The 22257-nt window shown below is 52.0% G+C and overlaps 1 protein-coding gene across 3 annotated transcripts in view; it reads right to left on the bottom strand.

Annotated features, from left to right (window-relative positions):
- The window catches only part of LOC133344705 (nebulin-like), a 103514-nt gene that overhangs the window by 20243 nt on the left and 61014 nt on the right, over nt 1-22257 (bottom strand). For all 3 annotated transcript variants that reach the window (XM_061554774.1, XM_061554775.1, XM_061554776.1), the window contains 33 exons: nt 22075-22179; nt 19966-20073; nt 18761-19072; nt 17940-18044; nt 17277-17381; nt 16731-16835; nt 15482-15589; nt 14809-14922; nt 14489-14686; nt 13742-13846; nt 13539-13640; nt 13127-13234; nt 12521-12625; nt 11536-11643; nt 11189-11293; nt 9831-9935; nt 9600-9698; nt 9334-9438; nt 8603-8707; nt 7779-7886; nt 7276-7380; nt 6600-6704; nt 6283-6387; nt 5914-6018; nt 5462-5566; nt 5232-5336; nt 4848-4952; nt 4606-4713; nt 4370-4474; nt 1842-1946; nt 1337-1441; nt 1088-1192; nt 481-591 (listed from right to left, as the gene is read on the bottom strand). In XM_061554774.1, the coding sequence (XP_061410758.1) occupies nt 481-591; nt 1088-1192; nt 1337-1441; nt 1842-1946; nt 4370-4474; nt 4606-4713; nt 4848-4952; nt 5232-5336; nt 5462-5566; nt 5914-6018; nt 6283-6387; nt 6600-6704; nt 7276-7380; nt 7779-7886; nt 8603-8707; nt 9334-9438; nt 9600-9698; nt 9831-9935; nt 11189-11293; nt 11536-11643; nt 12521-12625; nt 13127-13234; nt 13539-13640; nt 13742-13846; nt 14489-14686; nt 14809-14922; nt 15482-15589; nt 16731-16835; nt 17277-17381; nt 17940-18044; nt 18761-19072; nt 19966-20073; nt 22075-22179 (3789 nt within the window). The remainder of the gene's footprint in view (nt 1-480; nt 592-1087; nt 1193-1336; nt 1442-1841; nt 1947-4369; nt 4475-4605; nt 4714-4847; nt 4953-5231; nt 5337-5461; nt 5567-5913; nt 6019-6282; nt 6388-6599; nt 6705-7275; nt 7381-7778; nt 7887-8602; nt 8708-9333; nt 9439-9599; nt 9699-9830; nt 9936-11188; nt 11294-11535; nt 11644-12520; nt 12626-13126; nt 13235-13538; nt 13641-13741; nt 13847-14488; nt 14687-14808; nt 14923-15481; nt 15590-16730; nt 16836-17276; nt 17382-17939; nt 18045-18760; nt 19073-19965; nt 20074-22074; nt 22180-22257) is intronic.

Below are 22257 nucleotides of genomic sequence, written 5' to 3'. Positions count from 1 at the left end.
AGGGGACTAAATGGGCGCGACACGGGCTAGAGAAGAGACGGAATGATGTGGTACAGGAGGACGTGGAGCTGAGTGGACTTACCGTTGACTGGTACCAGCGGTGTCAAGAGGCCTCTGTGGAGGAGGCTCGTGAAAGACGCTACTGGGCAGTTGGAGGCAGTCGCCCTCCAACAACAACAGAGGGCGGAGGAGTGACGCTCACAACAACGAGCGGAGTGCCAGGTGGCTAAAGCACAGCAAGTTGGCACAGTAGGGGGCAATAAGTGGTGCATCAGCCAGTCATCTCAGTCATCTCAGTCAGTCGACCTGTGGCACCTGGGTCTGCCCCGTGACCTCCTGCCAGCGGGCGTTCGACACTTCACGCGGCCTCAAGGTGCACATGGCCTGGCACAAGCGTCGTGGTGACGTCACCGCCACTTAGTGGCGAATGGCGGTTGTTGTTGTTGTATGCACGTGTGTGTGTGTGTGAGAACAACGAACCCCACTCTGCAGCTTGGAGAGCTTCTTGACAAGGGCCGTCTGCGGGGTCTGAGGGATCTTGGAGAATGCCGGCTTGGGCAGCACCTTCTTTCCCGCCTCCTTGTACTTGACCTGCTCAGTCCGGTCACGTACGAGAGTGACTATTGTCACCGTCTCTCTCAGCGGTAGACATTCCCACTTACATCTCTCACATCAATGCAAGCTACAGAGTTGTACGAGACATAAATAGGCATTCTTTCAAATATTAAAGAATTTCACCTGGATGATCCCTTGAGATGGAATATCTCGTTTGAAATTTGGTTCAGGATGTTAATTGACACAAAGAAAACTCGTTATGACACTTATACAAACATTGTAAATCTATAACCTAGTTTATACAGTGAATATCTCACCCAATTAAACACACACGTAAATACAGAACTAAATGGCACACATGGCCGGTTCATGAAGAATTAACTTGCACTGTGGCGGTTGCAGGCGTTTGAGTAAGCGAGTTTTAATAACAGATTGAAATCAGCTAAGACTGGCAGCACTAGTTGGAGATTCCCACATTGAGACGTCCATGCTCGTGAGGCCACACAACAGAAGATCATCGATCAACCATCACCTCGGAGGCGAGGTTGCTGGCGTTCTTGACGTTGTTGAGCACGGGGCTGTCTGCCACTGGCGTGAATTTGTCCTTCATCTGCTGGAACTGCTCGTGGTATTTAATCTGCACATCCGTACACACATAAAAGCATACAAGCGCATAGACACCAGACACATACCCGTGTAAGCACACAACCGCAGCCTTGCCCACAAGCAATGGGTACGTGTATCCGTATATGCCCATGTACAAGTGTCTGCATGGACGTACACCGCTGGCCAGGTCTTGGCCCTGCTTAGCCAAAACCATCAGCTTGTCATTGGTCACAGAGAACTTGCAGCCTTTGAGCATCTCCCGGTCCTGCCGGTACTCCGCCTAAGCCACACACACACACACACGCGGACACACGCACACACACGTGTGTGGACAGGCACGTGTGCACAGGTGCAACAGCCGTAACAGACCTTGCAGAAATTTAGCTTTTCGTACAGATCACTACGTCAGAAGTGGCAGAATAATGGAACCACATTGAGGCCGATGTGCATGCCTTTCACAGGGCGCATGGCGCTTGGTGGTGATGCCTGCTGTACTCACCTCGAGAGTCACTCGGCACGCTCGGCGTGTAGACCGTTTACATTGTGCGTGCAAGTGTACCTTGCGAATATGCAGGGTGTAATAAGGAGACAGGGGACACAAGGGATTGTGGGATTTCACGTGCACTCTTGTGGCCGGGATGGGAATGGAGAAGTGCGCGGGGTGAGGGCGGAGCACGCACATCACTCAGCTGCACGGTCGCGCGCATCGCAGACACCATGTCTGGTCGGTCAGGGACCTCCACCCACCGAGCCTTCGTCTTCTCATACTGAGCTCGGTACGGCCGCTGCAACAACCACATCATCGCCATCATTGCACTGTACAACGCACTCGTGAAATCAGTCTCAAAGCTGAACTCGTAGCATTCAACGAGATAGGTTCATGCCAAGGTCAAATGATATCTACCGCCACCGCACCATCAACAATCATGCCACCACGTGATTAATACGTGGGTGGTGACATGGACCAGAGGGTTTGTGGTTCGATTTTGGCAGGCCACCCTGGTTAATACTGCAGGTGTATTAACTGTAACATTATGTGCGCTGTGCTTTACAGTTGACGTAAAATATCCCGTGACATTCAAATAAGAGTAGGCCATTGTGTGCCATTGTTAAAAATACTCGCTAATTACATAATTGGGAAACACGTAACAATCGTCACCTCCCACTGCGAAAACTTAGCAGGACCCTCCAAACAAAGAATCTTGAGACTCATTACACTTTACCTGGTTCCCCCTCCCTACCCTCCCCCCTCGGATTAGCCGAGGCATGCTAGCTCTGCGATCTTACATTTACAGTGGAACCTCGGTATACGACCGTTTTGGAATACGTCGTGTTTTTTCGAGAGAGAAAATTTCTTGGGATACGACGCGTTTGCTAGAACTTGTGTGGGTCGGGATGAGTCGCCGCGTGCAGTACCCGCGTATGCCCCGTCCAATGCGAGAGGGGCGGGGTGGCGTGGGGGAGAGGGGCGGGGTGGCGTGGGGGAGAGGGGCGGGGGGCGTGGGGGAGAGGGGCGGGGTGGCGTGGGGGAGAGGGGCGGGGTGGCGTGGGGGAGAGGGGCGGGGGGCGTGGGGGAGAGGGGCGGGGTGGCGTGGGGGAGAGGGGCGGGGTGGCGTGGGGGAGAGGGGCGGGGGTGGCGTGGGGGAGAGGGGCGGGGTGGCGTGGGGGAGAGGGGCGGGGTGGTGTGGGGGAGAGGGAGGTGGGGGAGGGGCGGGGTGGCGTGGGGGAGAGGGGCGGGGTGGCGTGGGGGAGAGGGGCGGGGTGGCGTGGGGGAGAGGGGCGGGGGGCGTGGGGCGAGAGGGCGGGGGGCGTGGGGGAGAGGGGCGGGGTGGCGTGGGGGAGAGGGCGGGGTGGCGTGGGGGAGAGGGGCGGGGTGGCGTGGGGGAGAGGGGCGGGGTGGCGTGGGGGAGAGGGGCGGGGGGCGTGGGGGAGAGGGGCGGGGTGGCGTGGGGGAGAGGGGCGGGGTGGCGTGGGGGAGAGGGGCGGGGTGGCGTGGGGGAGAGGGGCGGGGTGGGCGTGGGGGAGGAGAGGGGCGGGGTGGCGTGGGGTGAGAGGGGCGGGGTGGCGTGGGGGAGAGGGGCGGGGTGGCGTGGGGGAGGAGGGGCGGGGTGCGTGGGGGAGAGGGGCGGGGTGCGTGGGGGAGAGGGGCGGGGTGCGTGGGGGAGAGGGGCGGGGGGCGTGGGGGAGAGGGGCGGGGTGCGTGGGGGAGAGGGGCGGGGGGCGTGGGGGAGAGGGGCGGGGGGCGTGGGGGAGAGGGGCGGGGTGGCGTGGGGGAGAGGGGCGGGGTGGCGTGGGGGAGAGGGGCGGGGTGGCGTGGGGGAGAGGGGCGGGGGTGCGTGGGGGAGAGGGGCGGGGGGCGTGGGGGAGAGGGGCGGGGTGGCGTGGGGGAGAGGGGCGGGGTGGCGTGGGGGAGAGGGGCGGGGTGGCGTGGGGGAGAGGGGCGGGGGGCGTGGGGGAGAGGGGCGGGGGACGTGGGGGGCTGCCCCTATGGAGGGTGGAGCCCCGGGTCGAGGCGCGCACGACGTGCTGGGTTGAGGCACGCCACGTGACCAACGCAGCTGGCAGCAGCGCGGTCACGTGGCTTCTGTATGCATTTTAGTAATTAGTGTCTAAATAGTTTTATACAACCCCATTAATGTATAATATGCCATGTAAAATATAATTTATTTTCCTCTGGAACGGATTATTTCCTTTCCCTTTATTTCTTATGGGAAAAATTCGTTTGGTATACGTCATTTTCGGTATAAGTCCTACCTTCTGGGACGAGTTAACGACGTATACCGAGGTTCCATTGTACTTGCAAATTCCATCCCTAGCCCCGCCCACTTACCCTTGGGTTGTACCCACCAAAACCTATATAACCTTTGGTTGAAGTAGCTCTCTCACTATATTTCTTCCTGCCTCAGCAATCCACCTGCTGTATTGTTTCACCTGAAGACGATTGCTTGTGTTGCGATCGAAACGTCGTGACCTATTAGTTATTTTTCTATCTACGTCACTTTACCGAAAGAACTAAAGAGTATGAATTCCTACAGTCACGAAAGCTTCACATCAAGATTGAATCTTGAAACTCGGTGAGGCTTTGCTTGGTAAACAAGTAGAATAATAATTCCCATTATCACAGGTTTCCCAACGTTGACTACCTTAACAAATTAACCACCACACTTAATTAAAATCTGATGTGGCCATGGCAGTCAGTGCAGCTCACGTCCAGACTGATGGCGTAGGCCTGCTTGGCGGTGCACAGTGGCACGGCATCGGGAGGCAGAGTGTACGTGTCCTTCTTGCGGTCATACTCGTCCCGGTACTTCCACTGCGGGGGGGGGGGGGGGGCGCGGGCGAACGTCTCGCGTTAAACCTGCCGCACGGCAGAGGTTCGCGCGGATGGTGTCGTGTGGCTACTCAGAGGAGGTGGAAAGGGTTTGGTGCTTGCGGCATACTCACATAGCTGGTGTGAGCGTCGGCTTTCTTCACGTGGCGGAGGAAGGGCGAGTCTTGTAAGGGCGTGAAGCCGATGTGCTTTGTCTTATTGTGCTTTTCCTTGTAGACGATCTAGGACCACGCAACACGGGCCACCATTAGTCGCACATTTTGACAAGGGTGGATCGCGAGGAGAAGGCGCGCGTGAGGGCAATGCGCGATCGGGCGACGCGCGAGGGGACAAGCAGTGTGTGTGCAGTGCTCACGTCGCTGATCAGCTTGGCGGCTGCCTTAGCTTGCTTGATGGATGGCATGTCAACCAGGAGAGTGAACTTAGTCTTCATCTTCTCAAAGTCTTTCTTGTACATCCACTGGACACAAGGACAAAGAGACACATTCCAACAGGACCCCAAGAGCCACCTGCAGCGTAACACTGTGTTGAATTCAGTCCACAGTTTTCGTGTATTGAACCAAACCAATTCTGCTGAACAAAACCACTTCCAGAAGGCTATGTTGTCGATGGGATGAGTAAAAAGAAATACTTTTTTTTTAAGTGTAGATACAGATATGGAAAGCAGGTATTGTCTGCCAATTTTTTTTGCAGCATTAAAACGCCGGGGTAATCATCTCGCGACATGAGGCAGACATACCGGGCTCTGCTGCACTTGCATAGCCTTGGCGTGCAAATTCCTGGGCTCCTCCAGCACAGGTGTGAACTTGCTCTTCATCTTTTCATACTTCGCCTTGTACTTCAGCTGCAAGCATTCACACACACAAACGCACAAGCGCACACGCGTTACCGCTCGGCGTTCAGTACGAGGGCGAAGGCTATAATCGGTGTGGCCAGCAAGAGGATGGCCGGCAGGCCTACTCTACGCACCTGGCTTATGAGCACGGCGGCCATCTTGGCAGTCTGGAGGACAGGCGTGTCGGCCGTGAAGGAGAACTTTCCGCGGTTGAGGTCCCAATCCTTGTGGTAGACAGCCTGCGCACCGGGCACAGCGCCAGTGATCCTATGGTTTGCGCTTGAATGGCACACAATTATTTTCTGCTCAAATGAGCATTGAGGCGAAGCTCTATTTATAGTCCTGAGCCACCAGTAGTGGAAATTCCACAATCCTATGGCGGAATAACTTGGATGTTTTACTTATGTACCATAAATAAGGTATTCTGGTTAATTAAGATAAAACCTTTGTACATGGGGATGGGATTGTAACTCAAATAGGCTTTTCAGCCTCGTCCAGAATGAATAATGGGGTGTGTGCTGTGCCACATGCACTGTGGAGTGTGTGCTCTGGTAGACTTCCTGTAGCAGGCGCCACAGTGACTCACGGCGCTATAGAGCTGCTGGTTCCTCTTCGCCATCACCATGTCCGGGTTGCCCCACATGTTGCAGCCGATGCCGCGCAGGTACCCAACATCCTCCTTGTACCTCACCTGTGCACACCACCACCACACAACAGCAACTGAATCACCTCACCGCTCCTGTCAACACGCGCAAATCACGTGGCGGGGCAACGGAATCATAGTCCAACATGTGGCTGCATTCAAGTACAGGTGTGTGGTGGTCTGTGTGTGTGGAACAATGCCCTTTTTAGCAGGCAGGTTCTGGGTAGGCAGACAAGTGGGGTGGACGAGGGCTGGGTGCACAGGTGCATGTGTGCCACACTAGCGGCTCCGGTTATTAACACGGGTACTGACGTCGCTGATGGCTTCGGTGACGTCCTTATGGTGTATCAGCTCCGGTAGGAAGGGCAGGTGGCTCCACACGCCTCCTCCCTGGACGTAATTCTCCTTGTATTTCACCTGCTCGCACCGGCACAGCGGAACGGACTGGCGGTGTGAGCTTGGGCCGGGCGAGGGAATGAGTGTGGGAAGGGGCGTGGGAATATACGAGGGGACGGGCGAGGGAACGGGCAAGGGAATGGGCGAGGGAAAAGGAAAGGGTGAGGGAACGGCCGATGGAAGGGGCGAGGGAGAGGAAAGGGGCGAGGGCGAGGTAACGGGTGAGGACTTACGTCGCTGATGCGGTCGGTTACGAGCCGGTGGTGGCGCAGTTCGCACGCGTCTTCCCGCATGTTGTAACGTCCCTTGTCCTTCTCGAACGCCTCCTTGTAGCGCAGCTGCAGACACGAGCACACGTGCCCCACGCGCACGCATGCACGGTAGACCAAGAGACGATCTGCATTGTGCGATGGCGTTGTGTTCAGTTTTATTCATAAATAAATATTCATTCCTAAAAAGTGTAATTGACAATGTATCTAACTAACCATTTGTGTACAAAAATGTATCTGATACGTTATCAAATATATCCGCTGAGCCAACATAAATTCAAATTCCGAAAGGGAAATGTTTAAAAGGCGGGTCTTGAGTGTAAGATTTAAAACTCTCCATGGACAGGCCCTCTATCTCTGGCAGGGGCCGAAAATACAAAATTTCGAGCACTTGAGGTCTTTAAACAGAGCCAGGCGACCTCTGGTGATCCCTCATCAGTGGAGTGAGCTGGAGGGGCAGTCGGGACGAAGAGTATCTGCATCTTTTGGTTTTCTGGAGCTGTGACTGGCATTGGTGAAGGTAGATGCTATGCATAAATCACTTCATTTTCCATTGCCAGATGGCCAACCAGGGGATGTTGTGACTAGTCTTCACGTGTAGCTGGCTCTGCTCTATGTGGTGTTGATTGTGGGGCATTACGTCGCTGGCCAGGTGGTGTGCTCGCTTGGCGGTGAGGATCGCGGGCGAGTCCAGTCGCGACACAAACTTCTGCTTCAGCTGCTCGTACTCAGCACGGTACCGTCGCTGCACACGGCAGAGCACAAAACAGGTTGATATGACTACTGCACTGCCACAACTGCACATAGCCTGACTATGCCCCTATCACAGCATATACAGCTATACAGCTCAACAGCTGCGCCCAGCATAGGCTTCACGGGATAGATGGGAAAACATCGCACCACTGCGCCACCACCAAAAGCACAACCATCATCAAGGCCACCACAACCACCACACAAATCACTACCAGCAACACCACCATTACAATAGAAGCACCACCATTAGCACCATCAAATCCACAGCCACCACCATTACCATCATCTCCCGCACCATTAGTATCACCAATACATATATCTAAAGCCATTGCTTGTCCAGTGATATCGCAAAGTGTGAGAGGCGTGGGTAGCGGTGGGCAGGGTACGCACTCCATTGATGAGCTGGCTGGCGGCCTTGGCGTGCAGCAGGGCAGGAGTGTCAGCGTGCATCTTGTAGGAGTGCAGCACATTCCTCTTGGCGTCGTCCGTGTACAGGGACTGCACACGGCACACGCACGCACGGCAGTCAGCACGGCGAGCATAGCGAGGGCGGTGAGCATGCGCGTATGTGAATGTGTGTGTGGACAGCACGAGTATAGTGGTTAGCGCACTACGCTACGAACCTGGTGACCCAAGTTCGATTGCCGCTCACGACCAACACCAGTGACGAATGTCTGAATCGGTCCTGGGCCTCCTCGAGGTCGACTAGGCCTCAAATGAGGACCTGATGCAATGTGTAAAACATCGCCACTAGGGAGACAAAGACGGTCGGGCGTGGTGTTGGCCACCCACCCCCTCGTGTACCATGCCGGCCTTCATAGGTGCTCGCTAACACCACTTGCCCCAACAGTCTGTTCAGGCTAAATGGGGATCTTTGTATTTGTCTATCACACAGCCTGCGGAGCGGTAGCACAGTGGTTAGCACACCTCACTCCAAACTCAGCAACCCAAGTTTGATTCCCGCTTACGACCAAAACAATGGCGAATATTTGAACCAGTCCTGGGCCTCTCCTAGGTCAGCTAAGCCTTATATGAGTACCTGGTGTGGCGTGTAAACATTGGCACCGCGGAGACAAAGGTGACTGACCATGGTGTTGGCCACCCACCCCCACGTGTGCCATGCCGATCTTCATAGGTGCTCACTAACAGCACTTGCCTCAACAGTCTGTTGGAGTTTACAGGGGGCATTTTTGTGGTCGAAGAGGGTGCAGCACCTGACTCTGCAGCTCCTGGGCGTACTTGGCACGGAGCAGCACGGGGGTGTCCAGCACGGGCGTGTAGCGGGACTTGAGGACGTTTCCCGTTGCACGGTACACCAGCTGGAGGGCACAGAGTGGCGCCGTGTTCAGCGAGTGAGCATGTGTGACTCAGAGTCAAAGTGCTCGCCTGCTGCTCAAAAGAGCAACGAGGCGGTGCTCATCTCCTGTTTACAGCCCTGCAGTGCCAGGGGTGGATGTCTGACAATTCTTTGGCGGGGCCGAGTCTATCCAGAGGCTAATCACAGTTTACTTCCCCAATGTAGATGAGATGAGCCAGTCTGGTAGAACGAGGCCTCAACATGGGAGTGGGAATCGATGAGTGAAGTTAATAGGAACAGTAACCATGGTAGTGGTGATAGAAGAGTGATAAGGAGGTGACTGATCGCTGGTGACCGAGTGACTGGAGTGAATCGGCGAGTGCTGGATCGTCAATCACCCTGACTGCTGCTTCACTCTGAACTCTGTCCGAGCTCCACCCCAGGTGTGACAGCAGCTGAGCTCCAGATTTCGGCCGAATTTTCGCTTTGTTTAGCAGCAGCAGCAGTAATAATTGGAGTTCAAGAGGCATTGTCACGAAAAAGAAAACCGAGCTTCTGCGTTGCCTCCTTAGCCAGATGAGTAACACAGCTGTCACATGACAGCTCACAGGAGACTGCTGTGCCAAGCCGATGAATGGGAATCCTTACGTCGCTCGTGTGCTCCTTATTCTGCTGGAGACGCAGATACTCCGGGGTGTCCAGCACCACCTTGGGATTGCCCAGCAGCACCTTCGCACCCTTTGTGTAGGCGCTCTGATATGTGCACATGAGCACGTGCACACACACACGCACGAGAATACAGGTAACGTGATGTTCACATATAAATAGCCGACGTTAGCTATTGCTGTCATTATTTTTCATCAATAGCAGTCACACAGGAGGCATTGGGGAGACGTTTTCTGGCAGCGATGTACCCCATAGCGCTTGGCCTCGCGAGCCAGCGTGAAGGCAGGGCTGTTGAAGAGGTAGCACCCAGTCCCCTGCATACAATGCAGGTCTTCCTTATACTTCACCTGGAATCGCACGGGCACACGGAACACACACACATGTATGCATACATCCATACCTAGACACACGCGCACAGACTTGTGTGCGTCAGGAACCGTGTACGTGAGTGTTCTTGCAGATGGCAGAGCCTCACTCACGTCACTGAGCTGCTCTCCCACTAAGCGGCAGTGCAGCAGCTCAGGGGTCCAAGCCAGGGTCATCGGTCGGCCCCTGGTCAGCTCATAGGCAGCACGGTAGTCCAGCTGTGAGACACAGACACAGCTGTGAGTCACAACCCAGCTGGGAGACACAGACACAGTTGTGAGTCACAGCCCAGCTGTGAGTCACAACCCAGCTGGGAGACACAGACACAGCTGTGAGTCACAACCCAGCTGTGGGACACAGACACAGACACAGCTGTGAGTCACAGCCCAGCTGTGAGTCACAACCCAGCTGGGAGACACAGACACAGCTGTGAGTCACAACCCAGCTGGGAGACACAGACACAGTTGTGAGTCACAGCCCAGCTGTGAGTCACAACCCAGCTGGGAGACACAGCTGTGAGTCACAACCCAGCTGTGGGACACAGACACAGACACAGCTGTGAGTCACAGCCCAGCTGTGAGTCACAACCCAGCTGGGAGACACAGACACAGCTGTGAGTCACAACCCAGCTGGGAGACACAGACACAGTTGTGAGTCACAGCCCAGCTGTGAGTCACAACCCAGCTGGGAGACACAGACACAGCTGTGAGTCACAACCCAGCTGTGGGACACAGACACAGACACAGCTGTGAGTCACAGCCCAGCTGTGAGTCACAACCCAGCTGGGAGACACAGACACAGCTGTGAGTCACAACCCAGCTGTGAGACACAGACACAGCTGTGAGTCACAACCCAGCTGTGAGACACAGACACAGCTGTGAGTCACAACCCAGCTGGGAGACACAGACACAGTTGTGAGACACAGACACAGCTGTGAGTCACAACCCAGCTGTGAGACACAGACACAGCTGTGAGTCACAACCCAGCTGGGAGACACAGACACAGTTGTGAGTCACAGCCCAGCTGTGAGTCACAACCCAGCTGGGAGAGACAGACACAGCTGTGAGTCACAACCCAGCTGTGGGACACAGACACAGCTGTGAGTCACAGCCCAGCTGTGAGTCACAACCCAGCTGTGGGACACAGACACAGCCCAGTGAGACATGTTGTATGATCTGGCTGTGAGACACAGGGACACACCACCGTCTCCCTCACTCTCCCAAGCATGCACAAGACTCTTCAAGATACAGGAATAGTCCTCGAGATGTATAATTAATTCCAAATTGAAGCAGTGTGAGGGAAGAATCAGAAATAAAATCGTTGTGACCTGCAGTTTGGTGGTTAAACATTGTCGAGTCCTCAACGGGGGTGGAGGAATCAACGAGTGAAGTTCACAGGAACAGAAACCATGGTGGTAGCGGTAGTAGAAAGATACGGAGGCGAGGTTGCCGCTTGACACTGGTTCACTCACACGGCTGATGGCTTTCTGTACGGCGCGCACGTGTGTGATCTCGGGTAGGTCCTTGCCCAGGTGGATGTTCGCTTTTCCGTTCTCATAGGCCACACGGTAGAGTCGCTGTAATAACCACACACAACACAGACACCATCACAATCGCTCAGCATGACCACCAGGCCACTTGCCACCATTCCACCAACATCACACACAACCATGTCAACCAAAACACGTAAGCAGCACACCACTCACCACCATATGATTCACACCACCCACCATACCAACAACACAGTGTAACCAGCATACCACCTCACTATGATACTGCGTCCACATGCAACCACCACACCGTTGCCATGTGGCCTTGCCTGGTTCTGCAGGAGGCCTACGTGCAGGGCAGTACGGAACCCAACTGCATCGTGGGGCAGTCGATAGCCAGCAGCCTTGCCCTTCTCGTAGTTGTCCCGGTACAGCATCTATACAACAATGGCAGCAGCAAGAACGCACATTTGTAGTGTGCCCAGGTTGTGACAAATGTCACTGAAATGCTCAGGAGGACACAGGAGCGAACGGGAGGGACTGAGAAAGAAAAGGACAGAAGGGAAGCCTCTCACTCAACCACTCACTAACCCACTCATTTACCCATCCACTTACAGACTCACCCACCGACCTACTCATTCACTCACCCTCTTACCCGCTCACTAACTCACCCACCCACCCACTCACTAATTCACCCATTCACAAAATCACTCACTCACTCACTCAAGGGAAGGAGGGAATGGAAGCATTGAAGGGGGTCTGAAATGAAAGTCGACAATGAAGGTTGCCAGACTTGGAAGGACAGGGGACCAGGCTAAGATGACCACCTATCCCACAGTCCGAGCTTGGACATATTTTTCAGTCAGCCGAGGTCTATCCAAACTGTGCAGTAAACCGATCCAGAACTTATTTTTGGGTTGGGCCACGTAGTCCAGAGCATGTGGCCTAACCCAAAAACAAATATTGATCTTTATATTGGCTATGTTTTAAGTGCCATAGACTCTTCCAAAGTTCAACACAATGTCACCAGAACTCGGCACAAATCAATTCCAGCCACCCAAACTCAGATGCCAATTCCCACACTGTCCAGGTTGGAACCCAGACAGGTGGCAAACACTAGACCAGATGGAGTTGCCTAGCAAGGGATTTACAGAGAGTGGGGGTGTAGTGGCTAACCAAGTGGTTATTACTGGTGGAGCAGTGGATCTTGGGAGCAAGGAGGCCAGAATCCACAAAAGACATACAATGCACATGCAAACAGAATGTGCACATGTGCACACGTTCACACTTGTGCGTATGGAGAGTGTTACTTACATTGCTTGTCAGTCCATGCGCTGCCTTGGCAGTGGCCAGTGCTATCGTGTCAACGGGGAGATGGTAGCTTGTGGGCAGCAGCTTAAGGCCTTGCTGGTACCAACGCTGTACCAGCACCCACCAAATACCACACGGCGCACGGACACAGCGCACAGGAGCACAGCGGTCAGCACACAGGACATAGAGGCACAGAAAAAACAGCAGCACACCTACAAGAATCCTTTGAGCTGTGAGTAAGGGAGTTTGTGTCTCTGTGTAGGTATTTTATTGGGAGCAGTGGTACAGTGATTACTGCACTGTGCTAAATACCCAGGGACCCGAATTCAATTCCCTCTTACAGCTAACATTTGTGATGAATATCTGAACCGGTTATGGACCTCTCCTAGGTCGACTCAGCTTTAAATTAGTACCTGGTGCAGTGTGTAAAAACATTAGCACTGGGGAGATAAAGGCGACAGGTGTGGTTCTGGCTATACCACCCCCTTGTATGCTGTGCTGGTCTTCATAGGTGCTCGCTATTGGCCCCTACAGCCTGTGCAAGGCTACATGGGGGATATTTGTCTTTGTGAATGAGTGAGTGAGTGTGGGATGGTTGAGGAGCCGCACATCGTTCCTCAGGCGAGCAGTGGCCACGGCGTGGGCGATGTCGAGTCGCTTGGCTCCCTGCACCGGTCTCCCCCGCACCTCACTCAGGTAGTGCCTCTTGTACTTGTTCTGTCAGCGCACACCGGGGGAGGAGCTCATCGCTCACACAAGCTGCGTCCAGCACGCGTTCCTTCACAACGAGGCAACCCGCATCGATTACACGTCCTGTGTTGGTGTGTCTTGGTGAGGGTCTCAGTATCTCTCTGCGTTGGTGTCTCTCAGTGTATTGTCTTGGCGTCTTCATGAGGGTCTGTGTCCCAGTGAGTTTCTCTATGTCCCAGTGAGTGTCTCAGTGTATTGATAATTTTCACTGTAGCCCCATTGAGTGTCTCTATATCCTGGTGTCTCTTTTGCGTCTTGGTAAGTGACTCACGTCGCTGTAGCCCCGCACGGTCTGGGCCTGCAGATACCCAGGCGTGTCCAGCACGGGCGTGAATGCACTGCGAGCGGCTTCGGCCTGAGCACGGTATCGCACCTGTGCGTAGGGGAAACAGGGCGCACCGTCAGCCGGTTCACGCCACGTGCGGGGCGTCTCCATCACCCTCCGTGCGGCGGTGCACCCGGCGCGGCACTCACGTCGCTGCACTGGTCGCGGCTCTGCTTGGCCTGCAGGATGCTGGGTGTGTCCCACACGAAGCAGCCGATGCCACGCGACCACTTCAGGTCGTCTTTGTAGGCCACCTGCAGCGCACACATCGCACGCAATGGTGTTGAGGGAGCGGTGTGTGTCGTACGTCCCATGCTGCACGGTGTGTACCACAGCGCGCGCCCACGTGTATTTCTGCATTTTTTTTTATTTCAGACATTTTCCATGAACATGCTCAAAGCACCAAAACATAAAGTGGATAGCAACAAACAGTAAGTTAAAAGTTAGAATAGGTAAGCATGAACAAGTTTCTCTAATTGAGCACAATTATTATGGGAGGGAATTCAAGCGCAAGGGAAGAACAGGGCGGTGATGCGGTGGCCCAGCGGTAGCGTGCAGAGGTTTGTGGTTCAAATCCGGCAGGCTGCCCTGGTTAATAACGCAGGTGTGTTAACTGTAAAACACGAGATGTCTGCTTCACAGTGAACGCTAAAGATCCCATGACATCATTCAAACAGAGTAGGCCATTGTGTGGCGGCGCCATGGTCTACATTTGCCAAATTCGAAAAACTACACCACAAATGACTAAATTGGGATGACACACAGCAACATTGCCCCCTACTCTGAAACTACTACACACTGTGTCTGTGAAACACATTAGCACCTTCCACCATGGTGAACGCCTCTTGACGTTCATACGGCGTACTCAATTATCACCAATGCTGCGCAGGACGTACGTCACTGTAGAGCTCCTGTGCGTGCCGCGCGTGCTCCAGCTGCTGCATGTCCGGCAGGCAGATCCAGGAGCGGCGGAGCGAGCGGTAGCCTTGGCCGCTCGCCAGGTCCTGCGCGCGCTTGGCCACCACCACCTCCATCATGTCGGGGGCCAGGTGCAGCGCTCCTTTGGCTTTGTTGTAGGCCGCCGTGTACAGCAACTGCGGAGATGGGAGACATCGACCGCTGAACACGCAGGCCAGATGATGGGGGAGCGAGAAGGCTGGGGGGAGTAAGGAGGCGGAGGAGTGAGGAGGTGACCGTGGGGCAAGGAGGTACTCACATTACTGAGGATGTTTCCAGCGTGGAGGGCGTGCAAGGCACGGGGATCTTCCTTCAGGAGCTTCGGCTGGGTGAAGTGGGCCTTCATCTGCTCGTACTCCGCACGGTACTTCCTCTGAGTCACGGTCCGCCAGGGACGGGTGAGAGAAGAGTTTCCGTCAGAAGCGATTCAAACGTAACCGTGGACCCGTGGCTCCACCCTCAACCATCAACAACACACTGTGGACCGCCATCCACCAATCATTTCTCTGAATTAAAAAGAAACAAAATAGTGCTGTAAAATTTTCATTAAATTGCCATAAGAATAACTTATAATTTATTCATAAGCGATCTTTGTATTAAACCAAGTAGTCTGACAAAAATGTGTCTTTAAAAACCCTCCACCACCCGACGTAGCCAAACAATTAAATGATCACAAATACAAGCATTTAATAATGCGCCAACTGTTTTTGTTTCAGCTCGACGATAAGGTGGAGAACAATTCTGTCAGATTGTGGGGGCCTTATCAGGCTGGGGGGGCCTTCCCGGACTGTTGGGGGCTTTCCGGGCTGGGGGAGGGGGGCTTATCAGGCTGTGGGGGGCTTTTCAGGCTGGGGGGGCCTTACCAAACTGTGGGGGGATCTTACCGGACTGTGGGGGAATGTGGGGGACTTACCGGGCTGTGGTTGGCTTACCGGGCTGTACAGGCTTTGCTGGTGACGAGCATTCTGCAGGTGTACAGTGTCTACTGGGAGGGAGAAGCCCTTGGCCTTCACTCGTTGCCATGCTTCTTTGTAGAGGTTCTAGATGCGGAGTGAAATCAATCACATGACCAGGTCATGTATTTATTAAGTACACCGATGTACCACAAAACACAAAACTAACTTACAATGTCCATAATAGAGGTTTTTTTTGGGTTAGATCACGTAAATATATAGATGTATCGTTAAAACTCGCCACCACCCGACACAGCCAATTAGTAAGGTTTGTCGCGTAAACAGAACGTGCCAATTCGTCACTAGTACAGCAACACCGGTGTGTTGGAGAGCAAATATACAACATTTACAAACTGAGTACTACATTTCGCCAGTAATTACAACTAGCTTCATCAGGCAAAGTCTTACTGTTTGTAAATGTTGTGGCTTGGCTCTCCAACACACCGGTGTTCTGTACTAGCGACGAATTGGCACGTTCTGTTTACGTGACAACCCTTACTAGTTGGCTGTGTCGGGTGGTGGCGGGTTTTAACGACACATTTATATATTTACGCGATCTAACCCTAAAAAACCTCTATTATGGATGATATTAGTTGCGAAAGCCTTCGTGTTAAACTAACTTAGAACGTGTAATGCGCACAGCTTTCGTTCACTCTGAGAGAGAGAGAATTATTTCGAGATGCGAGAAACCTTAAGGTAGCCAGAATCGGTGCTACAAACAATTACCCAAGATCACTGGTCCTGCGTACACGCTGCACTGATACGTGCTTCAGAGGCACCACGGTCATTAATGAAAAATGTATAAACAAAAACAGAAATGTACGCAAAACAGCACGGAGAGATGTGTGCTTGGAATTACATTGAGAGACAGAGAGAGGAACACATGGATTAGAGAACATATGCAAGTTTATGACATCATCCAAACTATTAAGAAAAGTGAGTGGGCTTGGGTTAGAAGGGACGATGATGCTCAATAATAACAACGGATCGGCAGCCAAGGGATGGAACGCGTCCGAGAGGATGTCCACTCAGGTGTTGGAGCAATGAGATCCGTTCATGTGCAGGCGCTGGGTGGATTGTTGCTTTTCTGAATCGTGGGAAGTAGCGGCGGCTCAGGGAAGTCTTCATCCAGCAGTGGATCGATCATGGCCAATGATGATGATGCTGCTGCTGCACTTGATGTGAGCTGCACGGGCCCGCTGCCCTGGCTTGCAGATACAGTACTCACGTTGCTGAAGAGCTTCTGAGCATTAGCCACGCGGAGGTTGTCCACAGAGTCCAGGACTGGGGTATAAACACCGCGTGCTGCCTTGTACTGGGCCTTGTACTTGATCTGAGCAACACAGCATACACACCACGTGTCAGCCGACATAGCACAGTGAGTACTTCATGACAATATGACATCATGTAGCACGCACACCGCGCAGCACACACACCACTCAGCACATCATGTGTTACACGACATCACATGTAACACGACATCGCATCACATGTTACACAACACCACATCGCGTAGCAAACTGGCTCAAAGCACACGAGCCGACACCTTGCACATGCCACAGAGCACATTATATCTCACAAAGCATCACTCCAAAGGCAACATTACACACAATTCATCGTGTACGCATCACATTAAACAGCATACAGTATTCAACACTTTATGCACAGTATGTGTTGCGCACAATTTGAGATCTTGCACATCACCGTATGAATCAGAAATGCAGCACCACACATCATCCATTGTCGAGACGAACGGACGGCGAATGGGACCTACATCGCTTAGCTGCTGTGCACTGGTGAGCGCCGTCAGGTAGCCTGGGGTGTCGGTGACCACCGTGAACTTCAGCTGCCCCACCTTGGCCTCGGCCTGGTACTTTATCTGCGGTACACGCATCAGCGCAGCAAACAGAACCTGTATTGAGAAACGGGCTGCGAAGGCCTGACGTGGGCAATGAGCTGGCTTCAGCCTGCCTAGAAGGCGCTTGGCTGCGTTTAATTGCGTCTGAACAATGCACGGCAGTGGCAGCTACTTCCTTCACAAACGGCTTCAATTTATAGAGTCGACCTCCTGTGAATGTGGCAAAGCATGATCCGTGGTGCTCGTCACATGACCGGCCCCTGTCCATTGCACGATTACACAGGAGAAAGGTTGCTGCATATCAAGCAACTCCTGATGCCAACCAATAGCTTTAGACACTCAGCATAAAGTTATAACATTTTGCTGGTTGCTATTAGAATGGCATACGGGAAAATTGGAGATGCTTCAATAACAATATTGAAAGTGAACCCTCATGATGCATATTTCAACGAATAAAAACCAACATCACATTGCAAGGGGATACAAACATTTGTATTAAACTCACAAGAACCAATTGTGTTTTCCGTGTTTTATTGTGCAGAGTGAGCAGGAGGAGGTGGCAGAGTGGTTCATACGCACGTCACTACGGTGATTGTAGGCCTCCTTCGCTCGCAGGTTCTCAGGGGTGTCCCACACCGAGCAGCCCAGCCCTCGCATCCACAGGAGATCCTCCTTGTACAGGTTCTGCATCACATGGCCACCGTGAGCACTTACACCATTGCCACCAGAACAATCGCTACACCACCAGCACCACCTCCTCTACAGCCTGCATCAGCATCACACCCACTTTGTGACACCACTCTCACCACCACCAGCTCCACCACCACTCTCACCAGGCCTGACACCACGATGTAACTGAGTTGTTCTTGCCCCAATTGTTATTTGCTGCTTTGCTGTGCTTTGTTTTTACTTTCGTCATTTTGATGACCCAGGTGGCTCTTGCACATGGGACCATATCCTGGTCTCTTTAGTTCTCACCTGGTTAGACAACATAAACTTGAAACAATCGCAATACCACCAAGACCAAATACAAAGACCCCCCCGTATAGCCTTTAACACACTGTAGGGGAAAGTGCTATTTGTGAGCACCTATGAATGTTGACACAGTGCACGAGTTGGTGGGTGGCCAGCACCACGCCAGTCCACCTTTGTCTCCCTAGTCGCGATGTTTACACACTGCACCAGCTATTTATTTAAGGCTGAGATGACCAGCACCACACCTACTGACACCACCAACCACCACTATCAGCACTTGCACTATTACCCATATCACAGCTGGCCGCACTGCATCGCAACCATCACACATCGGTCAGATCAACGCAAGTGCCGGGTGGTGCTGATGCTCTCGTTGTCGGACGTTCGAGGTGACGTGCACAGGGGGGGGGGGCAGCGTCGCTCACGTCACTCAGCAGGTCCTGAGCGTGCTTGGCGTGTAGCAAAGGTCCTTGGTGCGGCAGGCACGTCCAGTGCCGCAGGTAGGTGCGGTAGGGGATGTCTGAGAGCTGGTGCTGGCACTTCTTCGCCTGCAGCACGCTCAGAGCGTCGGCTGGAGTCACACATTTGGTCTTGTTGTCCTCGAATTTCTGCCGGTACAGGCGGGCGTTGAGCATGATGGCGGTGCGCGCGCTGTGAACCAGACGCGGGTCGTCTTGGAGGCGCCGGAAGCCGATCAGCTGGCCCTTGCCCTTCTCGTGGGACTCCTTGTACTTGTACTGTGGGCGACAGCGATCGTGTGAGAGACGTCGCTGGTGCAGGGTGGCACCTTCCCCTCCGCTGAAGACAGGGACGAGCCGTGCACGCGTATCCGACGCGTGCACGGCTCGTTTCAACCCAGCTGAGCGTCCTTGCGGAATATTCATTCATAAAATCCTTAGTTTAAACCCAGGCAGTAACCCATGATTAAGATAAATGTTTAAGTGTGGTGAGTTCATGGTCTCAGTCCAGTTACTAATGGCTGCTGGATAGAACTGATGGCATATGAAAGTTCGTATTTTTTTTACCTATTTGACTTATTCCAGAATAAAAAATCTCAGTCAATCGATAAAATACATGACTCAAGTGTGGATAGAAAGGCCAATGAAGGGCATTCATAAGTAATTCTGTGACATCATCTTCCAAGGCCGCTCTCTGGGAGTTATGGAATATAAATGTGTTTGTCTCATGAAACAACTCAATAACACATTGTTAATACAATTGGGAGAAAACAGTACTCAAAATATAAAAATTAATTATATGACAAGTTGATAATAATACTTATTGTCTTATTTGTAAGTCACATCATTCATGCAAATCACTTCTCAAAATGCTGTAGAGTTTTCAACGTGTACAATTTTCGCACGGAGGCACGGGAAATTACATATAAGCAGAAAGGCAGCCAAAACCAGCGCCAACAATTGCCCAAGCTCTGCAGCCCTATATTGGGATGTTTGGCCAACTCTATTCATGAGTGATTATACAAAATAACCAAATAGCTGCCTGTGAGCAATGACACACCGAGACTGCCATTGTGCATGCGGGTTTGGCGCATTGTTGCTACTCAATTCACATCCGCACGCAGGGATATGGGAGCGTGGCGGGGAGCGTGGGGCCGAACATGGGTACGCACGTCACTGATGATGTCATGTGACTTGCGCGCCAACTGCAGTGGCATCGCATCGATGCGCATGTCGTAGCCCTGTGCTCGAGACTCCCTCCATGCGCCGCGGTAGTGTTTCTGTGAGACAATACACACGTGAGAATTTTAATCAATGATGATCATCAGCCATTATCAATCATTTCATTCTACGCTCCTTCTCGCCCTTTTCGTTCATAATCCCAGCTGTCTCTTTGTGTTCTCCCTCCTCCCTGTACGCAATCACGATTCCATTTTTTCTCGCTTCTGCCCCCCTTACACTGAAACAAACTGCCCCTGCACGTCAACCAATCAGCCTCACCGTCTATTTTTTGTTCTTCCGTTAAAACTCGCTTATTTTCCCTCGCTTGCCCAACCTCCCCTTCTTCCTCCCTTCCGCATGACTAACTCCATCCCTCTTCCCAACTTCTCTGCCCATGTATCACACTCACTCATGATTTTACCACTCATTGTCATTTTCATCATCGTTTATTGCACGCATCATCATATTCAAAATGTACTACCCTCCTCAACAACGCATCTCATCACAGTTCTGCTGTACAAATAGTTCATTCTTTGTTCAGCGCCTTTGTCAATGTGCTATATAAATTAAAATAAGATAAGCCCTCCCAGGCGATCACCACCTCTCATGATCTAACGATTCAATCCATCCAGCACCTGCACACAAACTCATCTCATTGCTCCTCCTCCGTGGATTTCCTCTCAGACCCACTCCGTTCCTTGGCTGCCACTCAGTTATCAGTCTTGACCATCGTCCATCGTCCCTTCTCACGACACGTCCTGCCCAAGCCCACCGACTTTCCTTAACTGCTTGGATGATGTCATTATCCTGCAATCTTCTTCTTCTCTCAATGTAAGCTATAATAAATGTTTTTTTAAACTAGAAACTTTTTATTTCATTTAGTTCGTTTTCAGAAGCGACCTACAGTATTTTCCCACATATAGCCCGCATACGCATATAACCCGCAGATGCATATACCCTGTAAAAATAGCGCTTTGTGTAAAGCAAATTTCAGATAGCCCGCACCTCCATATACCCCGCAAGCATTCATATCTTTAAAGTCGTTACCGCAGCTTAATTCCATCATATTAATACAAAGTTTACATTTGTAATACATTCCACTATCAATTGTTAGCATTAAAATCATAACGTGCACAAAGAAAACAAACTAACCGGAAACGAGTGAACTTAAAACAGTAAATAAGTAACAAAAGTAAATATCCAATAAATAAGTAACACATAACTGGTAGATAAGAAAGTAAGCGTACTGTTAGGCTTACCAGCATTCGACCTCATCATATTACAGCTACTGGACCGGTAGTTACAGTGAGGGAAAAAAGTCTTTGATCCCCTGATGATTTTGTACGTTTTCCCACTGACAAAGAAATGATCAGTCTATAATTTTAATGGTAGGTTTATTTGAACAGTGAGAGACAGAATAACAACAACAAAATCCAGAAAAACGCATGTCAAAAATGTAATAAATAGATTTGCATTTTAATGAGGGAAATAAGTATTTGATTATATGCGGGAAAATACAGTAACTATCACAAATGATAGCTCAACGAAGTGGCTTATCACGTAGAAATGTATAGCAGCCAAATACTCTAAATGCATGTTTCTAGGCTCGGCAGATAACATCTTGGTGCCCACATGTAACACCAATTAATTATACAAGTCTCCATGCTTTGTGCACTTTTGAGATTTTGTTTGATATTTTTCGCTAAACACCACAGTGCTTCTGAGCCGTGTGCCATAGAAGGTCGTGCCACCCACTGATTCACACCTTGCTTCATGACGCACATTGGAGTCTTACTTTTCACGACCAAGTTTATCTTCCAAAAGCACTGCAGCCTGCTCTCGTCCACACCTTTATTTCATCTATTCCATCCCCGGTATACCTTCAACGGCTGCCCTAGGTTCACGCACTATGCTGCGTTTTCCACTTGTGTCCCTCCAAAAGATGTCTCCAAATGCTTAGGCAACTCCAGTTGTCCATGACCTTTGTTTTCTCGTATTGATAATAAGAGCTCGCAAGTCACACACCTTCCAGAAAGACATCCATAGCCAGATTTACTTACATCACTCAAGTTGACGGTGTTCACTTTGGCCTGCAGAAGCTCGGGGGTGTCAGGCATGACGTGGATCTGGGTCTTGTCAGCATCCCAAAGTTTCCTGTAGAGTCTCTGTAAGCACATGGACAACGTACAACCAACGTCATCTACATCTACAGTGAGTTGACGAATAAATGGAGCCTGTTCGAT

Source organism: Lethenteron reissneri, chromosome 20 (assembly GCF_015708825.2).
Source record: "Lethenteron reissneri isolate LAM-NWPU_2019-01 chromosome 20, ASM1570882v1, whole genome shotgun sequence".
Classification (NCBI taxonomy): Eukaryota; Metazoa; Chordata; class Hyperoartia; order Petromyzontiformes; family Petromyzontidae; genus Lethenteron; species Lethenteron reissneri.
Note: the sequence above shows the minus strand (reverse complement) of the source record. Positions and strands in the feature narration are given on the sequence as shown.